The 24,051-nt window shown below is 41.1% G+C and overlaps 1 protein-coding gene across 9 annotated transcripts in view; it reads right to left on the reverse strand.

The window, feature by feature from the left end:
- The window catches only part of LOC113023615 (endonuclease V), a 69,637-nt gene that overhangs the window by 17,596 nt on the left and 27,990 nt on the right, over positions 1 to 24,051 (reverse strand). For 4 of the 9 annotated variants that reach the window (XM_026169803.2, XM_080302660.1, XM_026169805.2 and 1 more), the window contains one exon: positions 17,083 to 17,152. In XM_026169803.2, the coding sequence (XP_026025588.1) occupies positions 17,096 to 17,152 (57 nt within the window). In that variant the 3' untranslated portion in view covers positions 17,083 to 17,095. Of the gene's footprint in view, positions 1 to 3,643; positions 3,748 to 5,797; positions 5,927 to 16,411; positions 16,504 to 17,082; positions 17,153 to 24,051 lie in introns of those variants that run through there. The other 5 variants (XR_013909591.1, XM_080302659.1, XM_080302662.1 and 2 more) reach the window with 5 other exon arrangements.

Here is a 24,051-nt window from a genome sequence, read left to right on the forward strand (position 1 = left end):
GATCCTGTCACATTTTTCTCTTTGTAAATAATTACAGTACTTTTTTTAAGCCAATACACCTAGCCCATAATCTCCCCAGCATGTCCTGGGTCTGTCCCGGAAGCCTAGACCCCCTCAGCTGACTCCTGTCAATGTGGAGGAGCAGCTCTTCTCTGAGCTCTTCTCTCTGCCTCCAAGGCTTAGAACTTGAACCCTTTGGAGTGTCAGCTGTCTCTTTATTACAGAGATTTGGTAAAGTGTACTCTCCCCCAATCATGAACAACATCCTGATAAATTCCTCGTCTTGGGGCAGCACCTCTTCTCCAGCATTGCACTCTTTTCTGGCTGCTGAAAAGAGTGCAAGAGTTTTCATTTTTTTATCTCATATTTATAAAATCATTGGAATAGTCTTACTCTCACTAGTCTGAACTAGTTTCCGTTAAGAAGAAGTCAATTAAAAAAGTATTTACTGGTCACACCCATGAAGTATCCAGATGAAAGAGAGGAGAGGATGATTGACAGGTATCCCGTGATAATATAGAACTTGGAGTATGTGAGATGATGCACTTTCAGGCCTCAGATCAACACTGTGACGTTAGCAGTAACCTGACTGATAAGGACATGGCAGTGTGACAGAGAATGGGACACCTGGCACTGAGCCGGTCCCCAGGAGATGCTTGCTACCTACGCACAACGCTGACCGACTTATGGAGGGGGGAAGAAAAAATGTAGAAACACCAAAATTTATGGCTGACATCTGCGGTGTGGTGACAGGCCACAAGTCAAGATCAGAGGCTGAGTTTGTAAGAACTCATGCCTTCATGATTCAAAATGACATCAACAGCACATTAGGAGCTGACACTTTTTCCAAATATTTATGACAGAAACTTAGAGGAGCAGACTTTGCACACTGCAAATGCATCAGCTGTGCATAAAACATAATGTTGCAGATTAAACTTCTCATATATAAGTTTACGGTTATCATTAATTGGATTATGCTATACAGAAATAAGTTTTTAACGAAGACGTTTTTAAGTGGGGCGATAAAAAGGAGGCTGCACCTACGGGATAAATAAGGATGCACTGGCCAAGGCAGTAAGATATAAATATAGATATAAATGAGCATGCAGATGATGCAATTCGAATTTCAGCCAATAGTTTAAAGCTGGAATACTGATGCAGTGGTGGAGGCAATGCACAAGGATCCACAGAAATGTGCCAGTGAAAAGCAGCAAAGACGGAGCTCAGAGTGTGAGAGAAACACAGCCTGTGCAGAACACATTTAACTTGATGCCCAAACTGAAACACTGAATCTTTTTGGACTGTTTAAATTGTGGCATTTCTTTATCAAATGTGCCTCATGTCAGTCACAACCACGTGAAAAAAGTAGTTAATGTCACCATCTGATCTCTTTTAGCATTTGTACTTTTTGTAACTAATGTTTTTCATGCTTTGAATTTAGTAACACAAAAGTGATTTTGTTACAAATTATTCTCTGGTGCTTTTTCTTTCTCTGTGCTCTCGCTCGGTTTTTGTTTATCTAGCATTTGCAGTCGATAATGAAACACTGTCGGCACTCCTTTGAAAACAATGGATCCTAATGAGATTATCCTGAAATCAGCTCAACAGTAGTATTAGTAATAGTACAATAGGTGTTATGTTGGTCTACTGCTATTAGCAACATGTAAAGGCATTGTTAGCAGCAGAGACCACAGACTGCTTTTGGCAGTGTTAACATCAACAGCTTGCCTGCTGAAGCCCACTGGCTCCTTTCCAAAAAGAAATTATTTACAAAAAAAGGAATATTCTCTCCTTTTCAGCCAGTGGAAGAGCGAACAGGAACAGAGCACTATTGTGACGGCTAATAAAAGCTGACAGTGTGTTTAAATTCTGCTCAGGATTCAATAACTTACACTACATCTCCATACCTAGCCTGACTCATTTGGCTGAACTGTCCCTACCACATGTGCAGCTTCTTGACTAATCAGTCAAAGAGAATCAGTGAACAGCAAGAAGTTCAGTTACAGTCCTTCCATTTGCTGTCCATCTGTCTCTATGGTTTCTGCTCTACAGCAGCTGCTTGCCAATAGCTGACAATCGCTTTGAAGAGATGCTCCTTCATACTGAATTCTGATTGGGCCAGTGCACAGTGTGATATGATTCACTGCCTTTCCTGACAGCTGTGTACCAGAGTGAGAAGGTGATGGACAGGAGGCAGAGTTATAGAGACGACTGAAGCTGGAGAAATGAAGAAGAGGAAGGCAAAGATAATAGGGAAAAAAGTCATCTGAACGGTGGACAAAATTGGATGTGGAGAAAAAAGGAGGGAGAAAGAAAAAAATAAGATTGAAAGGCAGAAGAGGAAAAAGTTAGAAAGAAAAAAGAAATGTACAGTAGAAAGATAAAGAGACAGGATGGGCAGAGGTGCAGGTGTGACATTAAACGTCAGGTTTTAGCTGCTGAGCCTTGACACTGAATCCAAGATAAGAAGGGGGAGAAAAGATGAAGTATCCATCTGTTACATCCTGTCAGTGAAGAGAACTGACATAACATAACATGCATACAGTGCACCTATAACAATCAGCCCTACTGCCACATTTTCTGTAGTTTAACAAACGCTAAAACGATCAAGCACATTACTCCTATTCTCAAGCTTTTCTGTGTCCCAAAGGATAGATTTAAAAATATTTCTACTAGTTTACAAATCACTAAAAGGGCCGAGCTACATTTCAAATCTTCTTTTGCCTTACGAAACATCCTGAACTCTCAGGTCAGCAGGAACAGACCCTCTGTGTGTTGCCAGAATTAGAACAAAAGAAAGTGAAGCAGCCTCTAGATTTGATGGTCCTCACCTGTGGAACAAGCTCCCTGAGATCAGCTAAAACTAAATCTTTATTAGGCTTATCAATAAACCATGTCTGCAACCTCCTCTTAACCTTATATTAATTTCTAATGGGTGTTTTTCTGTGGTTACACACGGTATATTGTATATTGTTGTTGTTACATTTCTGTCATCACTGCCTGTGCATGCTTTACTTAACAACATGCACAGATATATTGTTTATACATTGTAACTGTCTCTTTGCATTCCTCTTTCTAGCCCTCTGCATTACCCTGTGTCTAAATAATGCTATTCAGATAAATTTGACTTGACTGTGACAAGCTGTCTTTCATAAATTCATGAACGTAGAGTAGATGACGCTTGCATGCATGTGTGTGACATTTGACTTTGAAATCAAATACCAACATAGCTGATTCACTGCTCATCTCGTCAACAAATCACACCCTTGCCTCTTGCCTGGAGTAAAACACCATATTACTCTGATGCAAATCAGCTGCAGTGGGCGTGATGCATGGAACAGGATCTCTTTAGGAAACTTGCAGGCAATACAAGCCGCCACTACTCATGTTGATCTACTCTGCACCAACAAGCACATTCTGGCTTATGAATGGCCTGTGAGACGGAGCATTACAGTGGGCTGCAGTGAAAGAGCCTGTGGGTTCTTTATAGTGACTAATGTGTGTGTGACTGAGCAAGTGGGGTTAGTGCGTGTGTGTGTGTGCATATAAGCTGAAGCTTTTTCCCACGGTGAAGTGTAAGCATGACGGCATATTGCAAGATAAATAAATAGGAAAGCCCATACTCATGAGCTCAAACACATACCTGCAGTGGGAACCTCAGGGGAAATGTGGGAAATGTGAGTGAAGAGCCACACGTGGGCGAGAGGGGATAATGGCACCGTGGGATGTCAATATGAGAGGCTGATGCTGCAGATCAGAACGTGATTATTTCAGAGGCTTCAAACTATATTTCCTCAGAGGTTATAATGAGTGTACATGGGCATAAGTGTGTGCATATGTTATAGAAGAGTTTAAAGTCAAGTGTGCGTGTATGTGGGTAAATATGACAGAAAGAGTGAAAGGGGACAGAAACACCGGCCTGAAGTCCTACCACTGCAGCACCTCATCATAATGATGACTTACCAACAAAAAGTTTAGTGTCAATGCATCTGATGTAATATGATGTGTGCATCCGATCTGATATGACACACACTGGGTACTTATGCAAACTTATGCAAAACTGCAAAGAGCTGTAAAGTGGGAGAGTCAGTAATTAAAAAAACAAAACAACAACACAGAGGCGTGGATGTCCCGTCTCCTCTCTTGGAGAATCTCCTAATGCTCTGAATCCAGTTAATTTATCTTTTACTTAGTCAGTGGTAGTTTTCAGCTGTGCTTAGAGGATTAATAAAAAGTTGGAATGGATCTGGATGTTGGCCCTGAATCTAGTTTGGTTGAAGATCTCTTCCTGTTACAAAAAGAGGTTTTTCCCTCCTACTGTTGCCAAATCTTACTGATTTGGTGTTTCTCTCTAAAACTGTTGGGCCTTCAAATATAAGTGCTTCTTGTGAACTGGCGGCACTACATAAATAGAATTCAAAGGGTCATCCAACACAAAAGCAAACTTTAAAAAAACACCTCTGGCAGATGTTTGATGAGGAGGTATCAGTGTGTGTGACATGCTAGCACGGTATAGATTTTCAAACCAGTCTTTAGTTTGTTAAACAAAAGAAAATTAAGTGCAAAGATTTTCACAGGCAACTAAGTGCCTCAGCAATCCTGTATCAACAACAGCTCCACAGCTGCTAAAAGCCCCGAGTGACTTCGGAGTTCTTTATGAACCACAACACGAAATTACTTTTCAATCAATTTATTTATACAGCACAGTTCATATAACGAAAGTTAATAAACTAAATAAAAATCCAAGAATTACAAGAGAAACACAAAATAGAAGAACTAAACACTTCATTAAAAAATAGAAAAGAGCCAAAAAGGTATTATTAAAATTTTTATTAGTCCAAAAGAAACTAATAAAGCGAAATAAAAAACTGGTGCACTCATTAAAAGCTAAATTAAAACAAAGGTTTTATGACTTAAATCTGTTTAAATCATCCAGAGCTATTTAAAGCTTGAAAAACAACAAACAAGCCTCAAAGTTTACGCTAAAATGTTGTCATACTCAGGAAACGATGGGTTAAATGGTGGCTCAGCTCATTTTTGCCCCAACATTGGTTGGAAGGTTTAATAAAGCTACTGCTCTCTGAACGAAAGCACTGAACACTTGAACATAAATGGCTGGACTTTAACGTCCTCATCATGGACCAGCAGGCACCCTAGTGAACACACAACTCAATAGTTTAGATGGTCTTTTTGCCTCATAACTTTTGCACTGTCCACTTCCTGCTGTGACAAAACAAATTTCCCACGTGTGGGACTAATAAAGGTTATCTTATCTTATCTTATCTTAACACAACAGTTCAATGTTATGCAACAAAGCTAAGGTGGGAATCTCATTAATGCCCAAAACGTCCACGTCGGTGGGAAAGGCTTCTGAGAGAATTAATCCCACTCTTGACGAAGCCGACCATCACTGCTGACTAAAGCACCTTACAAGTGGGAGCGCAGCGGTCTGCTGCCAGCAACGATGGAGCCACTAAGCGGGGTGGACTTCACATAATAGCCACTCAATGAAAACAAAAGCCTTGGCCCTGTCAGCTGAGCCTCTCTCCCCCTCGCAGGAAAATCAAATAACCCCCAGTATCTCGTCTGCCTCGTCCAAGGCTGATACGTCCTTATTACAATGGATCGTCCTCAATTGATTTGTCTTTAGAAGCCTCAGGGAAAAAAAGGCCCAATTGATTTTATAGTTTACAGGGAGGCCATGTGAGAAGTTTGATGGTGAAGACACCTGCTTGGGGTAAAAACACACAGGTGTGATGCTGGTGTGGATGGCTGTGTTGGCGCCAAGGCTTCTATTGGATGTAAACAAGGCAATTTGTCCGATGCTGCAGCAGAGCACTTGTCGTTATAAGTCAAGCACCAGGCGGTGTCAGCCCCACCGTCTATCAATCACTCACATGTCAGGTTGCCACAACAGAGCAGGAGGCTGCAGATAAAGGTGGAGACACGGTGCGAGGTCAAAGAGACACTGTTTTTCATTTCTGGGAGAATGAATACGAAACAGAACAAAGCCCAGATAGGGTTTCTTTTTGGGTTTAGCCTTTCAGAAATATAAAGAAAAGTGTCATTAAAGGCCGTGTCAAACACACTCTCTGAACATTCATCTTTTACATTTAGATGCTGTGAAAATTCAATTGAAGCTCCTCATCATTAGCCTCTAACACGGCATTGAAGATAGGAACAGCATATCCGCATGAAAGGGAGAATAATTTACTGCACAATAAGAACCAAGCAGTTAATCATGGCTAGATTGTTCAGACTAAAGGCACAGTGATTTATCACTTTGACTCATATGTCTTCAGGAACTAAAATATTCTACAGTTCTCCAACTTACAAAGTTTACTCTAATGATTCAGTAGTATTTGTATATCCACAGAGTAAGGAGGAATTTTCCAAGAAAACTTAAAAAAATTACCCTTTGGATTATTTGTCTCAGTGCATTTAGAAATGTTCCTCAGACATTTTATACCTGAAGAAAGATGAGTCATTTCTCATAGTTTCAGACTATAGAGCCCAAAGGTAAACTGATCGTACTGTGTTAAAATTGTTGGAATTCATCTTTGAGAGAAATAACATTAAATTTCTAACCTGGTATTAAATTTAACTCATGATTTACTGTACAGTGAAGCAGCAAATCAGTCAAAACGTGGCAAAATTCAACCCAAATTTAGATCAAATCCACTTCAAGGTTATCTTATTGTGCACCTTTGAGCTTCTATTTCCAGTCTATATATAACATGTGACCAGATACTACAATTTCGACATGGACTTATAATAAAGCACATAACAGATAACTGCAGAATGTAACTGTCCGGTTTTGTGAAAGTGTCCACACACAGTGCAACAGATCAGCAATGTTGCCAGGAAGCTTTTTGGTTTTTTCTGTTTTATTAAAGACTGATGGGGCTGCGCACCTCGGCTTCATCCCTCAGGGTGAGACTGTCAGCACTCTCCTCTCCTGTAACATCATCACACATCTGAGGGAGAACTTTCAGTGCAAACAACCTAAAGTGTGGCTTCCTGCCTCCCTGAAGATTCGTCTTCTCGTAACTATATCCTCTTTACCAAAATGAAATTCCAGTTGACAGATGACTAGTTTCAGCTCACACGACCGACACATCGAAAATGGAGGTTGAGCTGGAAGTGGTGCAGAGATGCACTTGATCTTGCAAGTTGCGAGTCGAATTGTAAAACTTTATCGCACCTCATGCAAATCAAAAACATTATTTTAACATCACTGTTAACAAATGTTATACCAGAACTAATGGGAATTAATTTATCCATTTAGTAAAACTGTCTCTAGTTATTTGTCCCACAAAACTAACCACAAGTTTAGTAAAAGCACAGCAGTAGTTTCATACAAGTCTTGTTCCCCAATAATCCTCTAATTTCTCCAAGTCATAGTTCTTCCTGCATATGGAGACACAGAGGGGGTGTGATGTACCCCCACATTTTACTCAGAAACAGACAAACAAGATCTTTCCACCCAGTGATTTGTTGGAGCGGTTCATCAGTGCATGAACCTCGATATCAGGCATGACTCCCTCTCACTGACATTATTCACCAGCAGAAAAGGTCAAAGCATGATGGCAGCAGAGAGAAATGGATTAACTTGTCTATGTGTCTTTCCACATCTTTGAGTCACCCAAAGACCTTTCTCCTGCCGAACCGGTGTCCTGCGAACAGAGCAGTATGCGGCAGGAATCTGCGGTGTGACTCAAACCTTCCAACACGACTGCCTGGGGGAATTTTTTTTACCGTGATGTGGCTGGAATTGATGGCACTGTTGGGATACGGAAGCAGGCAACAAATATTTGTCGTGTCGTGCAGTGACACAGCTTAAATTCAAAACTCATCAGCAGCTGAAAAAAAAGACCTTAATCCTCTTGTGCCACCGTTTGAAACCTCGACGTCAATGAAATCCTCCTGTAGGTGAAACATTGTGTCATGTGGGGACAGTAGAGCTATTCACATGACCATGTGTGTGTATATAAAACTGTATTTTACCTTTAACTTACTTAAAACTACACAAAGAAATTCTGCCATAACATGGCGACCATGTTTACCCACAGCAACGGTGATGTAATGCATACAAATGATACTGTCCTGCGTTGTTATGCTGAACAACATGTAAGTATGGAAACATGATTATACATCAGGATTTGATCATCATTTAAAACTCTCATTGAAAATTCTGCACACCCTGAAACTTACATGTCTTTTTAATAATAACACCCCCTTTTTTTAAATGCTTGATTTCTGCAACTTTTTCACCTTTATTGGATCATAATGATCAGCTCCTTAAAAATGCACCTGACCACAACCTCAAGAGGTCAGACACAACCTACCATTGTGCTTTTTTATATATATTTTATTACTGGCGGTGGATCCCATACATCACTGTTCTCTATTCTGCTATTAAATGTCAGTCTCTGTATATTTTCTGACTTATCTTTGTACATAGATGTGTAAAAATCAGTATGGTCTTTAAACTAACAATATTTCACATTTGTCCCCAGAGTCAGAAAAGAGCTAAGCAAAAAATAAATAAATATATGTCACCATTCTTTCCTGAAATAAGCAACGGAAAGACATAAAATCAGAACTGGCAACTGTGGGGGAAATTAAGGCCAGTTTAGAGGACTGAGGAAAGATTTATCTTGGTCAGTGTCTTGAAGTTGTTTTTCATATGCTATCGCAAATGATTAGTTAGACTTCAGAGATGGACTCAAATGCAGGAGGCAAAAGAAAAAATAAGGGGCAGGGGGGGAAAAAAAACAAGCAGTTGATCGCGCATGAAGAAAATCCACAGAACTTGCACACCTTCACAGAGTACGGAGGACTGGACTATATGCTAACTGAGGGCTGATTGGGGATTAGACACAGCTGTGGAACGAGGTGCACGTGCAGGCAATTGACACAGGTGAAGACCATCAGACAAGGAGGAAGCAAAACCCAAAGCAGCAAACAAGAGGAAACGTATCAAAGTAAAGCAGAAAATGAGCAATCACCATACTGAAACAAGGAGCCCCTCAAAAATCAAAGATTAATAATAATCAGAAATGAATTCATTCATGGGGGAACACAGAGGAAATTACTTAAAGGCTACCAACATAGACATAAAAATGAACACTTAAAAAACACAGGGGGGACTAAGGCATTGTTACAGAGATGAGACAAAAGGAGAAACAAACAGGGAAAAGCTGAGGGAACTAAAAACACAAGAGATAAACTCAGAAAAGGAACTGAAGCTAAATAGAGAACAAGAACTCTAAACGAAGAAGAGTAAAAACATATTCAAATATTACAATGAAACTAAAGCTTACGGTAAAGATGTCAAAACAGGAATCCAGTATATCCTATATATTCAATGTAAAAATCAAAACTCCAAACACAAAGTTATGTTATGTTTGCTGACAAATGTGAAAATGATGCCCAAAGCATGTTAAACTAAAACTAAATTAATGTTTGCAGCTGTGTTTTCATTTCTCTGCCCCCTTCCTAGAACACACCTACTTATCCACCTCTCCATTTGTCCTTCCCCTCTATCTCCTCGTCTCTGATTCCTGGGGTTCAGCGATTGTTCTTGTTATTGCTGAGGAGCATACAGGGGTTTTGTGTCAGTGTGTTTGACGATGAGACGGCTGCGGTGAAAAATGAGGTGGGTGGTGGCAATTTATCAGTACTTGAGCGGCATCCTGCCAGAGGTAGGCAAGGCGGCACAAAATGCGATGCCGAGGGTTTACTGTGTGCGACCATGGTGGAATTAATGCAGTTTCTCCTCCGATGCATCAGACAGACGGGAGGGAGGATAAATAAAAAGAAGAAGAAAAAGACAGAGAGGGGAGGGTCGTTTCTCTAGCTGCAGAATTCCACATAAAGCATCGGCTTTTCTCCTTTAGAAACTCCCTCGACATCTTACTCCTCTCCTCTTTCCTCCTCCTCCTCTTCTTATCCCAGGGAGTCAGTCTTTAAGTGCAACGTGTCCTTTTTACTTTCTCCTCTCTTCTGTTTTCTATGCAATTTGTATCTCTGCTGACGTGGAAACTGATGACAGAATGCCGATAGAAATGGGAAATACACAAGGAGAGAAACTCTTTTATAGTCCAATGATGCCAACTCTTCCTCTCGCCTCCTCCCAGCTTTTAGGTTTCAAATCATCTCGTTATTCATCTCCTTCCCCATCATCTCTGCTCACAACCTCCTAAATCTGATCACGCAAACCCCTGGCCATCCTTGCACTGCCCGACCCTTTTGCAATTTGTCTTCTTACTTAACACCCCATCAATGCATAAACACAGAAATGCACACTCATAGTATACACACTCTTCACTGTTACTGTACTATGTCAGCCTCAGGCTAGCTGTGCAACTCTCTCCACTGGGAAGGGTGCAGGAAGGGAAACACACATCAAGGCAACCCAGAGTCAAGCAATAACAAGTAGAGAAGAAAAGAGAAGGAAAACATGGATACCAAAAAAATGCCAGAGAGTCATGTTATTAAAAAAATCTTGGCTGAAGGTTGCCCTTCACTAGTTCAAAATTACTAATGACTCCATCTGCTAATATCTCAACACAGAGTAGAATGTGCCAGTGATTGCATCTGACTGCCAGATAAAGGAGGAGTCACAGAGCGGATTAGAGGGAGCTAAATATATACAAAGCACAAATAAATTTTGATGAAGCTGAGCCAGTGAAACTTGAACAAGTGAGTGGGGACTGTGAAATGAAGCCTAATAAGAAAAGGAAACAGGAGAAGTATAGAAGGGAGTCCTCGGGGGATTCAGACAAAAATGGCTTCATCATAATTCCAGCTTCAATTTCAACATTAAATTCAACAGGGAGCATTTTCTGTTTTCTGTTGCATGCACACACAAAACACAGAGACAAACAAAAAGTGCAAAACAGAAACGGTGAAAGAAACAGCCCAACAAACAGTAATAATGCGGTGACACTACTCTGCACGCCGCGCCGACAGGATGTGACAAAGCATATTTGGATTTGGGGATGTTAGAGATAAAGAGAGATTGTAAATACACGCTGGGCAGCTCATTGGACACTTAAAAACACGATTCCATATATTTGATTATGAACAGAAGAAATATGAAAAATCTGATGGCCAAATGTTTGGATTTGCAGTTATTGTGAACGCCTACAAAACAAGCCTCGAGAACACACTGCACGCTTTAAAATGCAGGTTTAAGGCAGCATTAATCAGTGTTTTTTGCTGCTTGGGGCAGAATCACACAGAGGAGGCTGTAACCCAACCCTACTGCAGCTTTAACAGATGACACTGGTTTTTGACAACTTAGGTTGTTATTTGTGTGTCATGTACTCATCAAAGTGACACGTCTAAGAAAGCATCGAGAACAAAGCAATGAAATCTCACCCAACAGAAGTGAGCACACAATCAGACTGGCTGTTAAAAAGCCAACTGTTCAGCTAGACTATCTATATCACTTTAGTTCGAGGTAGAAAATGAGCACAGCTGAAATGTCAATAAATTTTATTGCACGGGAAAAAACTGTGTTTACGTCTCCGTTTTCTCTTTCCAATTTGTATGTTTAGCCTTTTGGTTTGCTGAAAACTTGTTTAACCCTCTGCTCGTGTAAATCAGTGGCTCACAAATGATATCGGCTTACTCACTAACAATCATCTCTAACTGTACTCCTTCACATTAACTTAAATTGTAAATTGATGGTGTGCGTGCAGCAAAGAGAATGAAAATGAGGAACAGATGGACACAGAGAGTAAGAGGAAAAAACTATCATTACAGCTTTGTGCCCCTCATTCACCTGAACATGTTTTATTTACTGTCCCTCAGAAGCAGAGTTGGCGTAAGAAGTGTTTGTTCTACAGTCTGGGTCAGTCTGGGCCGAGCGCCTGACACACACAGCCGGAGGCTACAGTCCTGCAGGACACACTGAGCCGCGGCGCCCTCTGCACGCAATGATGAAGCAAACTTTGGGATATTGTGTCGACCTGAAATCTAACAATGATACTAAATTTGAACTTAAAGCAAGACTTTTGATCTAAAATAATCTCTCTGTCACAAATGACATGTTTCAAAAGTAAAAAAATCCCTGTTTGATTCAATGGACTCGAGGTTTTTGATGCTACAGTTCAAAGTAACTGAAGTTAGCTAACATTAGGAAACTCCTCTACCTGTGCTACTGTTTTTCAGTCCCTTTAACCTATTGGTAAATGTGGAGTTTATGTACTTATAGTGAGTTAACTGTAGTTTTTGCCCACATACAGAGCAGTTTACTCTGCATATTGTTTCATTTCATAATTTTCGTTGCATTTTCTAGGGCTTGTGTAGCCAACAGTAGTGTTTAGCAAGATTTAGTTATTAACAGGCCACCTTAATTGAGACTAGAAACAGAGGAGAGGTTTCTGACACAACTTCAGCCACCCCACGGTCTGCTGTGATAGGACATGACGATGTGAAGCAGTTAAAGTTCCAGTAAAACTTACAGAATCTGCAAAGAGCAGAAAAATGTGAAAAACGACCAGTTGCATGAACATATACATCTGCCACCGCGGCACCATCAAGGATGGGCTGGTCATGTAAGCACATGGTTTAGAGTCAGGCGATGGGGAGTGTCCAGTGAAACAAATCTGGGTGGTTACAGCGCCATAAGGTGTTAAGATGCATCTGAGCAATGGCGCTTTACGTTTTGCACCAGCCATACAAATCCACTTAACTCATTTACATATGCTCTTTAAAATGTTGCACAGGTATTCTTAGCTTTCTAAGAAAAGGCCATTTACACTAATATTTTCTGACTTTAATTTGCTGAAGAGAAATGAGAGCTAATTTACTTTGCTAAAGTATTAAGTTCACGTAACGTATCTTTTTTAAGTACGGCACATTAAAAATGAGTACATTTCTACAAAGATATATTTGTGTGAAGAAGCATAAAAAATCTCTCCTAACACGTGCCAGACTCAAAAAAAGATGTTAGCTTAACTCCAATATAACGCAGTCTGGGCACAAACACACATCTTCGCTCATGACGGGCCAGTTAATCAGTCCAAAGTGAGCTGAGACTGAGTGATTGTGTTTAAAAGATGTCAGAATGACAGCCGGTGATGGGCGGTGGTACCTGTGTTTCTGAGGTGGAAGAATAGAAACACCAAATGCCTCTGTAGCTCCGTCCTCCAGTTAATACTCATGCTGAATACTACCAGCAACAAGCTGTGTCCTTGTACTGCTATAAGTTTTTAATGAGTGCGGCTGCTCCCAACAGAGCTCATCGGCCCAACCTTGGCCCGACTAGTTCTCCAACATTATCCTTGACATTTTAGAAATGTTTTTGTAAAGGGCAGTAAAATTTGTCTAACAGCAGGGTGTAGATTGAACTGATCTCACTAACTCAAACTGAATAGTTTGCAGATGGCTTATTGAAAGTTTGTGACAATGCTACAACGGGGCTATCAGAAGATGAAACAACAGAACCTGGACATACTGTAACTCACTAATACTAGCACTCAACCTGTTCAGCCTGTGGCTCATCAGCTTCTTCCCTCTGTCATCTTCTCTCGTATGGAGATGCACATACTTTCCAGCTCAATCTTTCTTCCTAGCCAAAAGTCCTTTTCTCCTTCCTTAGTGTCCAGCCTCACATGCTTCTCCCTCTATCCAGAGGATACAACAAACACATTCATGGCAGTTTCTTTCACCGCATCAGCTGTACTTTCACAGTCATCTGGCAACTCCTTCCTACCACTCAGAGCTTGTCTCAAGTCCTTCCTGGACTCTTGCACAACATTCTTCCGTCTTCAGCTTCCACCATTTAATCCTTAACGTCTGCCTTCACTTGCTTCCTCTTCTTGATTTCCGAATCCATCCTACAGACTGTCATTAAATGTTGCCTAGCTACAGTCTTCCCTTGACACCACCGTGGAGTCTCCTTTTTCAGAATGCACCTTCTGCATAAGATGTAGCCCACCTGCGTGTCACCCTGTGCTCCTCCTGGTTCTTGAATTAATCAAAAGATCAAACTAATCTATATTAATCTTATACTTGGGGACTTGGGGAATCCACATAGTTTATAATTTTTCTGAAACAAGCTATGCTTTCCCTGCTCCCTTTAAACTTTACTTACTAAACTAGTTTTCTCTCTGTCTCGTTTTAATCGACAACATTATTATGGAGCACAAAAAATAAATGCTCACCAGAAACTTCATTAGTTATAGTCTGACCCAATTCTCTGGGTGGTCCAAAGACATGCATGGGGTTAGGTTATCTGGTGATTCTGAATTGGTCATAGGCATGAATGTGCGTGTTAATGGCTGTCTGTCGCTCTGTATTAGCCCTGTGACAGACTGGTAACCTGTCCAAGGTACACTCTGCCTCTCGCCCTATGGCAGCTGGAATAGACTAAATCCAGACTTGGATTTTTACAGTAATTCCCATGTAAAATACACAGCACCAAGTAGACCACTGAGCCCCCTCAGCCCATAGATGAAGGGTTACATAAAACCCTACTGTAAACATAATGGATACTGTTATGATGACTGTCATTTACTTTGTGCTGTGTTTAAATGCAGAACTCAGACGGCAAAACAGCAGAAAGACAAACTGAAGCCGAGGCAGAAGCAAACTGTCATGCAGAGTAAATCACAACAGGTAAGCACATCCAGCATATCTCGCTATCACTCACATTACTGATAAGCTTTTATCGTCTTGCCTTGACTCCTTTCCTTTTCTGTCTTACACAGCCATTGATTTGTTTTTCCACACTCTTGCTCTGTCTCTCTCCTTCTGCAGCTCCTGTTGTTTCCCTCCTTTATTGGATCTCCTCGTCTCCTCTCCTGCTGCTCCATCTTTCATGTGTCTCTCCTCTTTCCGACAGACACAGAGACTATTTCTCTTCCTCTGCCACCCAGGGACAGAGTCTTCACAAGGTTAGATATTTTAAATCAGATAGACTAGCACTGCCGGAGTAGTAAGTGTCCAAAACGGGTCAAAATTAGAGAGCTCCTTTAAATGATATTGAACAGAAATACCTCACAAGTCTAAAGCTTCAAACACACTTGGAAAAGAGCTCATAAATCATTGGAGTCACGCAAAAATAAAAAATGATAACGATAAAAAACAAAATTGGATGATGAAATATTTTAGGCTTATGTTTTGATCACATTACGTCTGATCCACCACAAACGGAAAGAGAAGAGAAACAAAACAAAAACAAAACAGAAGAAAATGAATGGATGGATGAACAAACAGTACAAATTATTTAGTTAATTAAAAACTGGCATCAAAAAGAACCTATTATGCTCTTGAAAAATGTGTATTTTTAGCTTTAAACCTTAAACGAGCACTCTTTCAATTGGCTGCCCCTAAAAAAACAAAAGCGATGGAAACCTGCAGATCCTGGAGTAAAAAAGTTTTCAGAAATCGAGCACTGAAATCAGTCTGATGCTCAGACAGACAATAAGGAAAGCATAGTGGATCCACTTAAGTGTTGTGGTAGTGGGGTGTGGTTTGTGGCTCAGCTGTGGGAGGACAGAGGGGGCGGGTGGTTCAGGGTGCACTGCTAGGGGATGCTGCGTGGAACACCTGTTACATAACGTCCAATCAGCCTCCTCTATTCATGCAGTAGCACGTTGGGACCAGGTGGAGGAGCTACAGTGAGGAGGAGAGTTGACGGCAGCTGAAAATTCAGTATCGAGGCACAACGCCCAATCCGAGCACTGTGCAACAAATAAAGAGCACAGCAACTATTGTGTCTGTGTGTGGTGTTAGGAAGGTGGTTCTCACCTGCTCCTATGCAACATCCCTTTTTTCTGATAGAAAAACATTTCAAAGTAGCAATTTCCTACAAAATGTTCAGCATGCACACAAATCATAGTCTTGCTATTCTTTAAATGAAGCGTTTACCTGCCTAAAGTGTGTACTTCAGCTCAAACCACTAAGGTACAGTGCATCTGATCAAATGTGCCTGCAGTGAGTGAGAGAGTGAGAGGGTAAAGCTGGGTTAAGGCCTGGAGGAACCCGCTGTAGCCCTGCCTGCTCAGCACAAAGCCTCTCTCGCTGTCTCAGTCTCTTTGTAGAGAGGGTGATCAAAGTGTGGAGCGCGCTCAGAGGATTCACAAAGTCAGGAAGCTTCTGAGCGGATGAACACGGACATCCCATTATGTTTCCAAGTAGGGTATCAAGGGACGTGAAGGTGCACACATCCTCAAGCGCGTGAGTGTGAGCTCGCTCGAGCATCTGCACTCCAGACCTAAAGGTTTGATTCTGTGCACGATTAAAAATACTCGGGAAAATGAAAGATGATTGCGTTTTCGAAGCATCTGAGTGTGCTAACTGTCTGCAGCTTTGATCCGTAATGAGGAAGGTAGGGTAAGATTCGGCAGCGCTGCCTGTTATTTCAGATGAGAATCAGAGGATCAAAGGCTTTTTCTCTCCTCATCCTTGCCTCTCTCTGACTGCCTGTGTGTCTCTGCTTCACCTGAAGTGTCCTTGGTTCACCTCTGGCCTGTCCACACCCCCCTGAAAATGCAGAGAACCCGTCAAAGGCTCTTCAACATAAACTTGTCCACTCTTCTGTGGCAGGATGGAGTTATTTCCTGTCACAGAAGACAAGCTGTAGGACTGCTGCTTCACAAATACTGTAGATGACCTCTGACCTCCCTGAGGATGAAGGATAAAGCTCAAATATTTTCTTACAGACATCGGCATTTGTGCCGTGCAGTCCATAAATGTTTGGAACAGTTTTACGGGTTCTTTCCTGCCGCTCTCCCTTCAATGCTTGAACTAATAAGCAGTAAGAAAACTGACTCTGAGACAATTTCAGTTTTCTGAAGACAACTCTATCTTCTGTTTATTCATCTACATAATAGATTTGCTTAATTCCGGCAGCAAATTAGATGAGAATGATGAGGCTTTGTACCAACAATCTGGGCTTTACTTTTGGATTTGGGGAATTTCCTTTGAGTCACTGGCTTTAAAGCTTTTTTTAAGACTGTAAATTACTTTAGCGATGAAGTCACTACACATACTTTGGAGTGTGTATGTGTGAGCGTGTACAACAAAGTGTGAGACCCACACGTGTAAGATTTTTACGCTTACCTCATTCTCTGAATCACGTATCTGCAGATGGGAAGTGTATGCGAAGGTATTCTCTGGAGCGACAGTCGGCCTGCGGAGGAGGAGGGGGAAGATGAGGATGAAGTGAGAAAAAATGAGATTCCACATTTAACACAATGTCCCAAACTGTGTTCAGCAGCGGAGCTGCGATCCGAGGTGAGCAGGAACGCCCTTACACCCCGAAGTCATTCCTCAGAAGTTTGAAGTTAAAATTAAGTGCCTTGATGCTGACTTTGTACAAATCTCTTCTGTTTGCTACCAAATCTGGCAAACAAGCTAAATGATACAGCAACTGTTTGCACATACGTTTCTGAGGCAGCATTCTCAAACATCATTAGATTTCAGAAATTTAGTTTTGGGTGAATTAAAATCTCCAATTCTTAAATAGCAGCTCTGACTAAACTAACAGAAGAGACAACACGTGCAATATGATCAAGGGGCCAAAAACTTCCCCAGTTTGTTACTTCGGGACAATCTGATATCTTATATTTAAATATGTAAATGAGACATGATCTATTATCTGACACCACAAAAGCTTTTCTTCATTGTCCTTCAAAGTGCAGGTTTGCCTATGCTTCCTTCCTTTCTTTCTTTTGGAATCAGCTCAGAGTTTGGGTTTAGGATACAAACACTCCCTACTTGGAAAACCAGGCTTGGTTAACGCTTCTATTTTCTGTCATTTACTTGTGTCTACTCTCCTGTACTTTCTGTTTTTTGTTCATGGCCTTTCTTTGCCCCTCTTTTCTGTCTTCTCTTTCCTCTCCCTGCGCCTGGTTCTGCCAGAGGTCTCTTCCTTTTAAACGGGGGTTCTTCCTCGCTTTCATGAACAAGTGCTTGCTCAGATGGGATCAGGAGATCATTGGGGTTTTCTCTTTAATAGAGTCTTTGCTGCTGACATTATAGAATACCTTGAGATGACTGCTAAGGGGAACTGGTGCTACAGAAAGAAAATTGATTTGACCTTGCTGTGGGTCGGGGGGTTGGGGGTGGGGGTGTTCAGTCACTGTTAGTTTAATGTTTTTATAACACTTAAATGTACACACACATGTCCTTGACACATTTTTCTCTAATACTCTGCAGGAAAACATGTTATTTCAGAACAGCCACAGTCTCAATGTGAGACGATACCAAAACAAAATAGGTGAAAATGAGTTTATGAGGTAAGGTTTAACATTCACGTTTTTTCAAGCATCTTGGTATATTCATCAGATTATTGGTTTATTTGTTTTGCACTTGCATAAATTTCTGTCTAAAAAGTGACTTGAACATACCTTTTTTAAATTTGTGTGTTTTGTGGATATACAAATAAATCAATCCCACACTGGAAGAATAGCAGTGTTACCTGACATAACAGCAAAAAGTATAAAAAATAAAGAAAGAAAGAAAAGATAAAAAAACAAAACAAAAACCTCAGTTTGATAGTTTTTGGTTAATTTGTGACTTCTTTCCAACACATCAAACAGAAGTTACACTCACCAGCGTTTGATCAACGCTTTGATTCAGTGAGGCTGTTTCAGTTCATTACGCCACACTGATGTGAAATACTTGCGGGAAAGCGGTGGAGTGTGGGTGTGTTGAGGGAGACGAGCACTTTTAAATCAAAAGTGAAGCTGCAGTGTGAGACAAACGAAATAAAAAATAAAATAAATACACTTGACAAAATGTAAATCATTATGTTTCTCCCAGTGCAACATGCTTACCGTAAAGCTGGGATTTTCTTAAGACTGGAAAACTAATAACTGAATCACCTCTATCACTCTGCTGAATACTTCTCATGCTGCCTAAGGCTACACTTAAAGGCATTTTAGCCATCGGCACGCTCATCTAATCTGAATGTGGTGACGTCACTTTTCCAAACTGAACTGTGGATCTGTTGCCCTTTTATGGTGCTCGTTGAAAGACGATCGTTGAAAGTTCTCGCAAAGTCGTCCAGCCACTCTGACGGAGCTGTGTGTTCAGACTGTGGTTGGAAAAGAAGGAGCTGATCACATTGATGAACCGGTAACACTACTGATCCACTACTGCTGCACTACTGGGCTCCAGTTTCACCTGCTAGGTTCCTGTAGGACACTCCCACAAAAGACATTCTTTTTCTCAAGTGTTAGATAAAGATAACCCTTTATATGTGAACAGACACGGAGTGTAGCTCATGTTAACAGCTCACAGATGGTTTATTAGCATGGATGTAGGCGGCTTCCAGCTGTGAACAGTGAAGCCAATGAGGAAGTGCTTTAATCCTTTTTCATAAGAACTTAGAACTTAATTTATTGTCATTGTACAGTTGCCTGCACAACTAAATTAGGTAGCAAAACCACAAATATGCAAGAAAGTGACAAATTTCAAAACAACAATATAAAAACACTATATACACAATACACAATATATATATATACACTTTATACGATGTATAAGTTACAATAAAAAAGTATAAGTTACCAAAGAAAAATGGGATTATTGCACATTTGCCAAGATATTGCACAGAATAACTGTATGGGGGTCTGCTCACGCGTACACACCCACATCCACCCACGCTGACATACACACACTCAGGTTACCATAAGTTCAAAGGGGAAGGCCGCAGGTTTGTCAGTGTTCTGGTGCACTGAGAGTTCTGACAGCCCAAAGGTAGAAGCTGTTTTTAGTCTGTTGGTTGGATCTGAACCTTTTTCCAGAGGGCAGGATGTTGAATAGGTGGAGGTTAGGATGGAGGTGGTCTTTTAAAATCGCCCTGGATTTGGAGAGACATCTATAACTGTCAATGGAGTCCAGGGAGGGGAGTGGACGGCCGATCACCTTCTTTGCAGTTCTTATGAACTGCCACACATATACTACGCTGAAGAATGGGTAACACCCTGATGGCATTACTTGAGAAAAGTAATTAAATTTACTTCGGAAAGTTTTCTCACAGTCTTCTTACTTTTACAGCATTGAGCCCTCTGATTTTTTCTCTCTCATGCAATCAGCAAGCAAATGAGTTTCAAGGAGCATCCCTAACTTTTATAAACCAAGCATTTCCTGCTCTACGTATGATTATCACACTGCACCTGTTTGATCAACAGAAAACGGCAGTAAAAATGCAGAGAAGAATCAGTTTAAAACTGGTTCGCTCTGGCCACAGCTCTGCCAAGGTGGGAGCTCAAGAGGTGAACAGATGTGCACCGTTGGCTCTCTACAGGGGCTTTCGATACATTCAGGCCACACATATACAAACACTCACACAAGAAGAGCAAAGGCTCTGGTCCAGTGGCCCACGGCAGGTCTTTATCCTCCAACTGCCCCAAAGGCCCTTAAGCCCTGCAGCTATGCCTGCATGCTCTGCTCTGTCTTCCCTTGAAATCCATCTTTCCTTTACCAATTCATCCTCCCTCTACCTGGAATTCACCTCTCATCAAGCCAAATCCTTTGTATCACTCTACTCAAACTTTTTCCTCCAAACCTCAACCTTTCTCCCCCACGCCTCTCTCATGTCCACCCCAGGGCTTCCTCTTATGCTTCTTTCCAACTCTCCTCCAGTTTCTGTCTATGAAGGTCCACAGTCCAGTGACTGCAGCACCAGAATGTCAGACAGCCATATATTAACATTTAGACAGCCTTAGGGCCCGAAGGGGAGCTCCAATTTTAAACAGTCACATCCTCTCAGCACATTCAGAAAAGTTGCACAGTCCGACTGCTACAGCTGGCACCGGTGGAGCTCTGCTGTCAATCTTCACCCATGTTTTATCCTGTCAGCTGTTCGACGTGACTGTTTTACGGCTGTGTAGCCTTCTCGTTCTCTGAGTTTCTCCTCACAGGCATGTCTCTTTTCTCTTCAAATTCCACTAAAGACATCGTGCTGTGATGCTATCATTATCAAGTCAATGAGATGCTGCTCCACAGAGAATCTGGTTTTTAAAGCAGAACAAATGAGGAGATTCATGCTTGGACTATGAAGTTATTTACTTCGATTAATCTGTCAGGTTGTGTTATTTTTTTTTAATTGAGCCATAAAATGTCTAAACAAAAAATACACAACCCATTTAACCCATTTGGCAAAGCAAACTGAAATATGTTCAATTTTCAAAGAAAGAAAGATTAATCATTTGAGTCTCTGTCAGACTGCCAAACAGCTGGTTTACCATCTTAGTCCAAAATAAACTATTGTGAATTGTATGCTTGAAAAACTGTGTTGATCCCCTAATTGAGCTAAATGGAGATAATGAACGGAGGAACTAAAAAAGTATTATATCTGCTATCTACCAGAAACCCTGCATGAGAATAGTTTAATGTTTGCACATAAATTAAGCTTTACCGTGCACGACAGCCCTACAGATGATCGTGCAGAGACACGCTGTGTCGTAGAAAACATACTTTCTAACCAGGAGCGTGGGTTTCACGTTGAATCGCATTTGTCTGCATTTTTGTTAAACATTTGCAACTTCTAGAATCATTCGATCACATACATTTAAAGCACCTAAACACTAAACAATACCACAACATGTGTAAAGGTAAAGCAGCGGTCATAGTGTGTGTCATGTCAATTACAGACTGTATGTAAAAGATGGGCTTAGCTATCGCTGGACCACAGCGCCACCCACTGCCTTCTGGATTCTGCATTTTGACGACTTGTCCTTATCATTTTTGTACTGGTTAACACATTTGCCTCATATGCGTAAGATCAAAACCAGGAAGAGACAGAAACCCAGTTGCAGGATAAATGGGAGGTTGTGTCAGGAAGGGCATCCCCAAAATCTGTGCCAAATTAAGCATGTGGATCAATCTGTTGTGGGGAAAGTATCTTTTTATCATTGTTGGTCACTGTCGTGTTTTCGTTTGTTTGTCTGTTTTTTTGGGTGGTGTTTAGAGCCAGAAGTGCCCATATTTAATGTGCAGTGAAAAAGCATCATTACTTGCATAAATACACTTTGTAAGTGAAATGCAGAGGCGTGTATCTGCTAATTAGTCTGTGAAGGTTCTCAGTCATCCAGGTCATCGTAGTCAAAGGAGCTTGCAAAGAAAAGCGAGAAGCTTCTTCTCGGATGAGAGGTGAAACGTCTTCAAGTAACTTAAAGAAGTCCAGACGCTTTTCTTTGCAAGCTCCTTTGACTATCTGCTAATTAGTTGTAAGTAACAAACTAATAAAATACTAGAATTTCATTTACTAAACTGGAGCACCACCAAACGCCAAACAAGCAGTTTTGTTTGTTAGATAATTCGATATAAAATGTTCCAAAAGGTCAAGTTTAGTGATGTGATTTAGGGAAGGTGAGGCATCGCAAACAGCGATCGGCTGAGGTAGCCTGTGCAGCACACCTGTCAATCAAAGCAGCCACGCCCCTAACAACAAGACCTAGCAGCATCCAAAGAGATTGGTTTTGTACCCCCCCCCGGACACGTTTTTCTGTGTATTTTTCCATGAAGTTCTTGGAAAACATTTTGGATACTGGACTCCATGAATACTTTCACTATTACAGCATTATCATGTGAGTGCCAAAAAGTCCCTCGATGATTCCTGACATCCACAGGATGCAGTGAAGCCTCGAGCATTTTATGTACTCAAATATTTTAGTGTTGCCTACAAATTCAAAACTGGCCTTTAAATAATATGTAAATGTGTTGCTTTATTCAGCAGATTTTACACTTAGCTTAATGATAGATTCTTGATCTCAATGGAACTAATGAAGACAAATAATGATTACATTTATAAAACCAAAGCCTGGCTTGTAATGACTTCTAAATTTATTCCAGAAACTGCCTAAAACCCAAAAGTCAGCACATGCACGAAAACAAGTAGAAGTAAAGGGAAATCCATGTGAGCAAAAGCAGGCACTGAAAGTTTCAGAGTTTTTCCTTTCCCCACAAATTACTCAACACTCCAACTTTGTGTAACTTTCGAAGACAGAGAAAAGTGAGACATATTATTATTCAGCGCTGGGACAGCAGGGCACAGACAGGGTGGAGCACGGTGATGATGTGAAGTCCCTGTAAGTACGACTCTTCTTAGTTAGCGAGTCTCAGCGGTCTCACAGAGTCTGGTTCTTTTCTGTCTGCATCGTTTGTGAGGACCGACATGCACGGGTGTGCTGGCATAGTCATGTGTGTACGTGCATGCACGCGTATGGGTGTATTTGTGTTACTGTTGAGGTGACAACAACCAAAAATACACTAGCTCTGCAGGCCTGAATTATTCAGAGAGTGGAGACAGAGCTGCGGGTGGCGGGGGGTGGAGGTAGATGGATGGATGAGAGGTGGTGGCGGGAGAAGAAAAAAAACAAGTACAGCAAAGACGAACAAAGTCAAGAAGAGCAAGAAGCGAGAAAGCTGAGAAAGTGGGCACTCGTCAAAAGCACAAAACACACATGCCATAAACATATTTTGTTGCAGTCGGCAGAGGGTCTAGAATAAATTCATGCATCTGTAGACTGAAGGTCTTAAAAAACAAAATATAAAGCTATATCTCTGTACTTCTTACACAAAATCTTTCTGGGTTTCAATAACTGCACACAAACCATGCATCAGCAATATCTCTCAAACACATGCATACCTCCTCCTTCTCTTCCTCCATCTCTTTTATTCTATGCATGCAGGCTCCCCATTGCCAATCACTCACATTGAAATTCCATCTGTTTTTGCAATCTGGGAGCACAGCTGTCAAACATTTCTGTCTCCCTGGCCGACGCGGGGGGATATATCAGAACCCAAAAGGGAAACTGGAGCGTGGAGTCACATATAGCGCCTCTTAGCATGGGAAATGCGTGCATCTTACATCCAAAGAGGAGTATAGGACTGCCAGGGAAGATGTTATTAGCATTGCTGACTCTGCAGGAAGGCTGTTCAGATGTAGTGTAAATAAAATTATATTGTATGAGAAAAAGAAAAAGAAATAATACAAACTTTATGATGCCTTTTAAGAATGTTATTTGTGTTAACTAAGTTTTACAGAAGCACACAGCAAGTCAGATGTAACATCTGTAG

Source organism: Astatotilapia calliptera, chromosome 6 (assembly GCF_964374335.1).
Source record: "Astatotilapia calliptera chromosome 6, fAstCal68.1, whole genome shotgun sequence".
Taxonomy (NCBI): Eukaryota; Metazoa; Chordata; class Actinopteri; order Cichliformes; family Cichlidae; genus Astatotilapia; species Astatotilapia calliptera.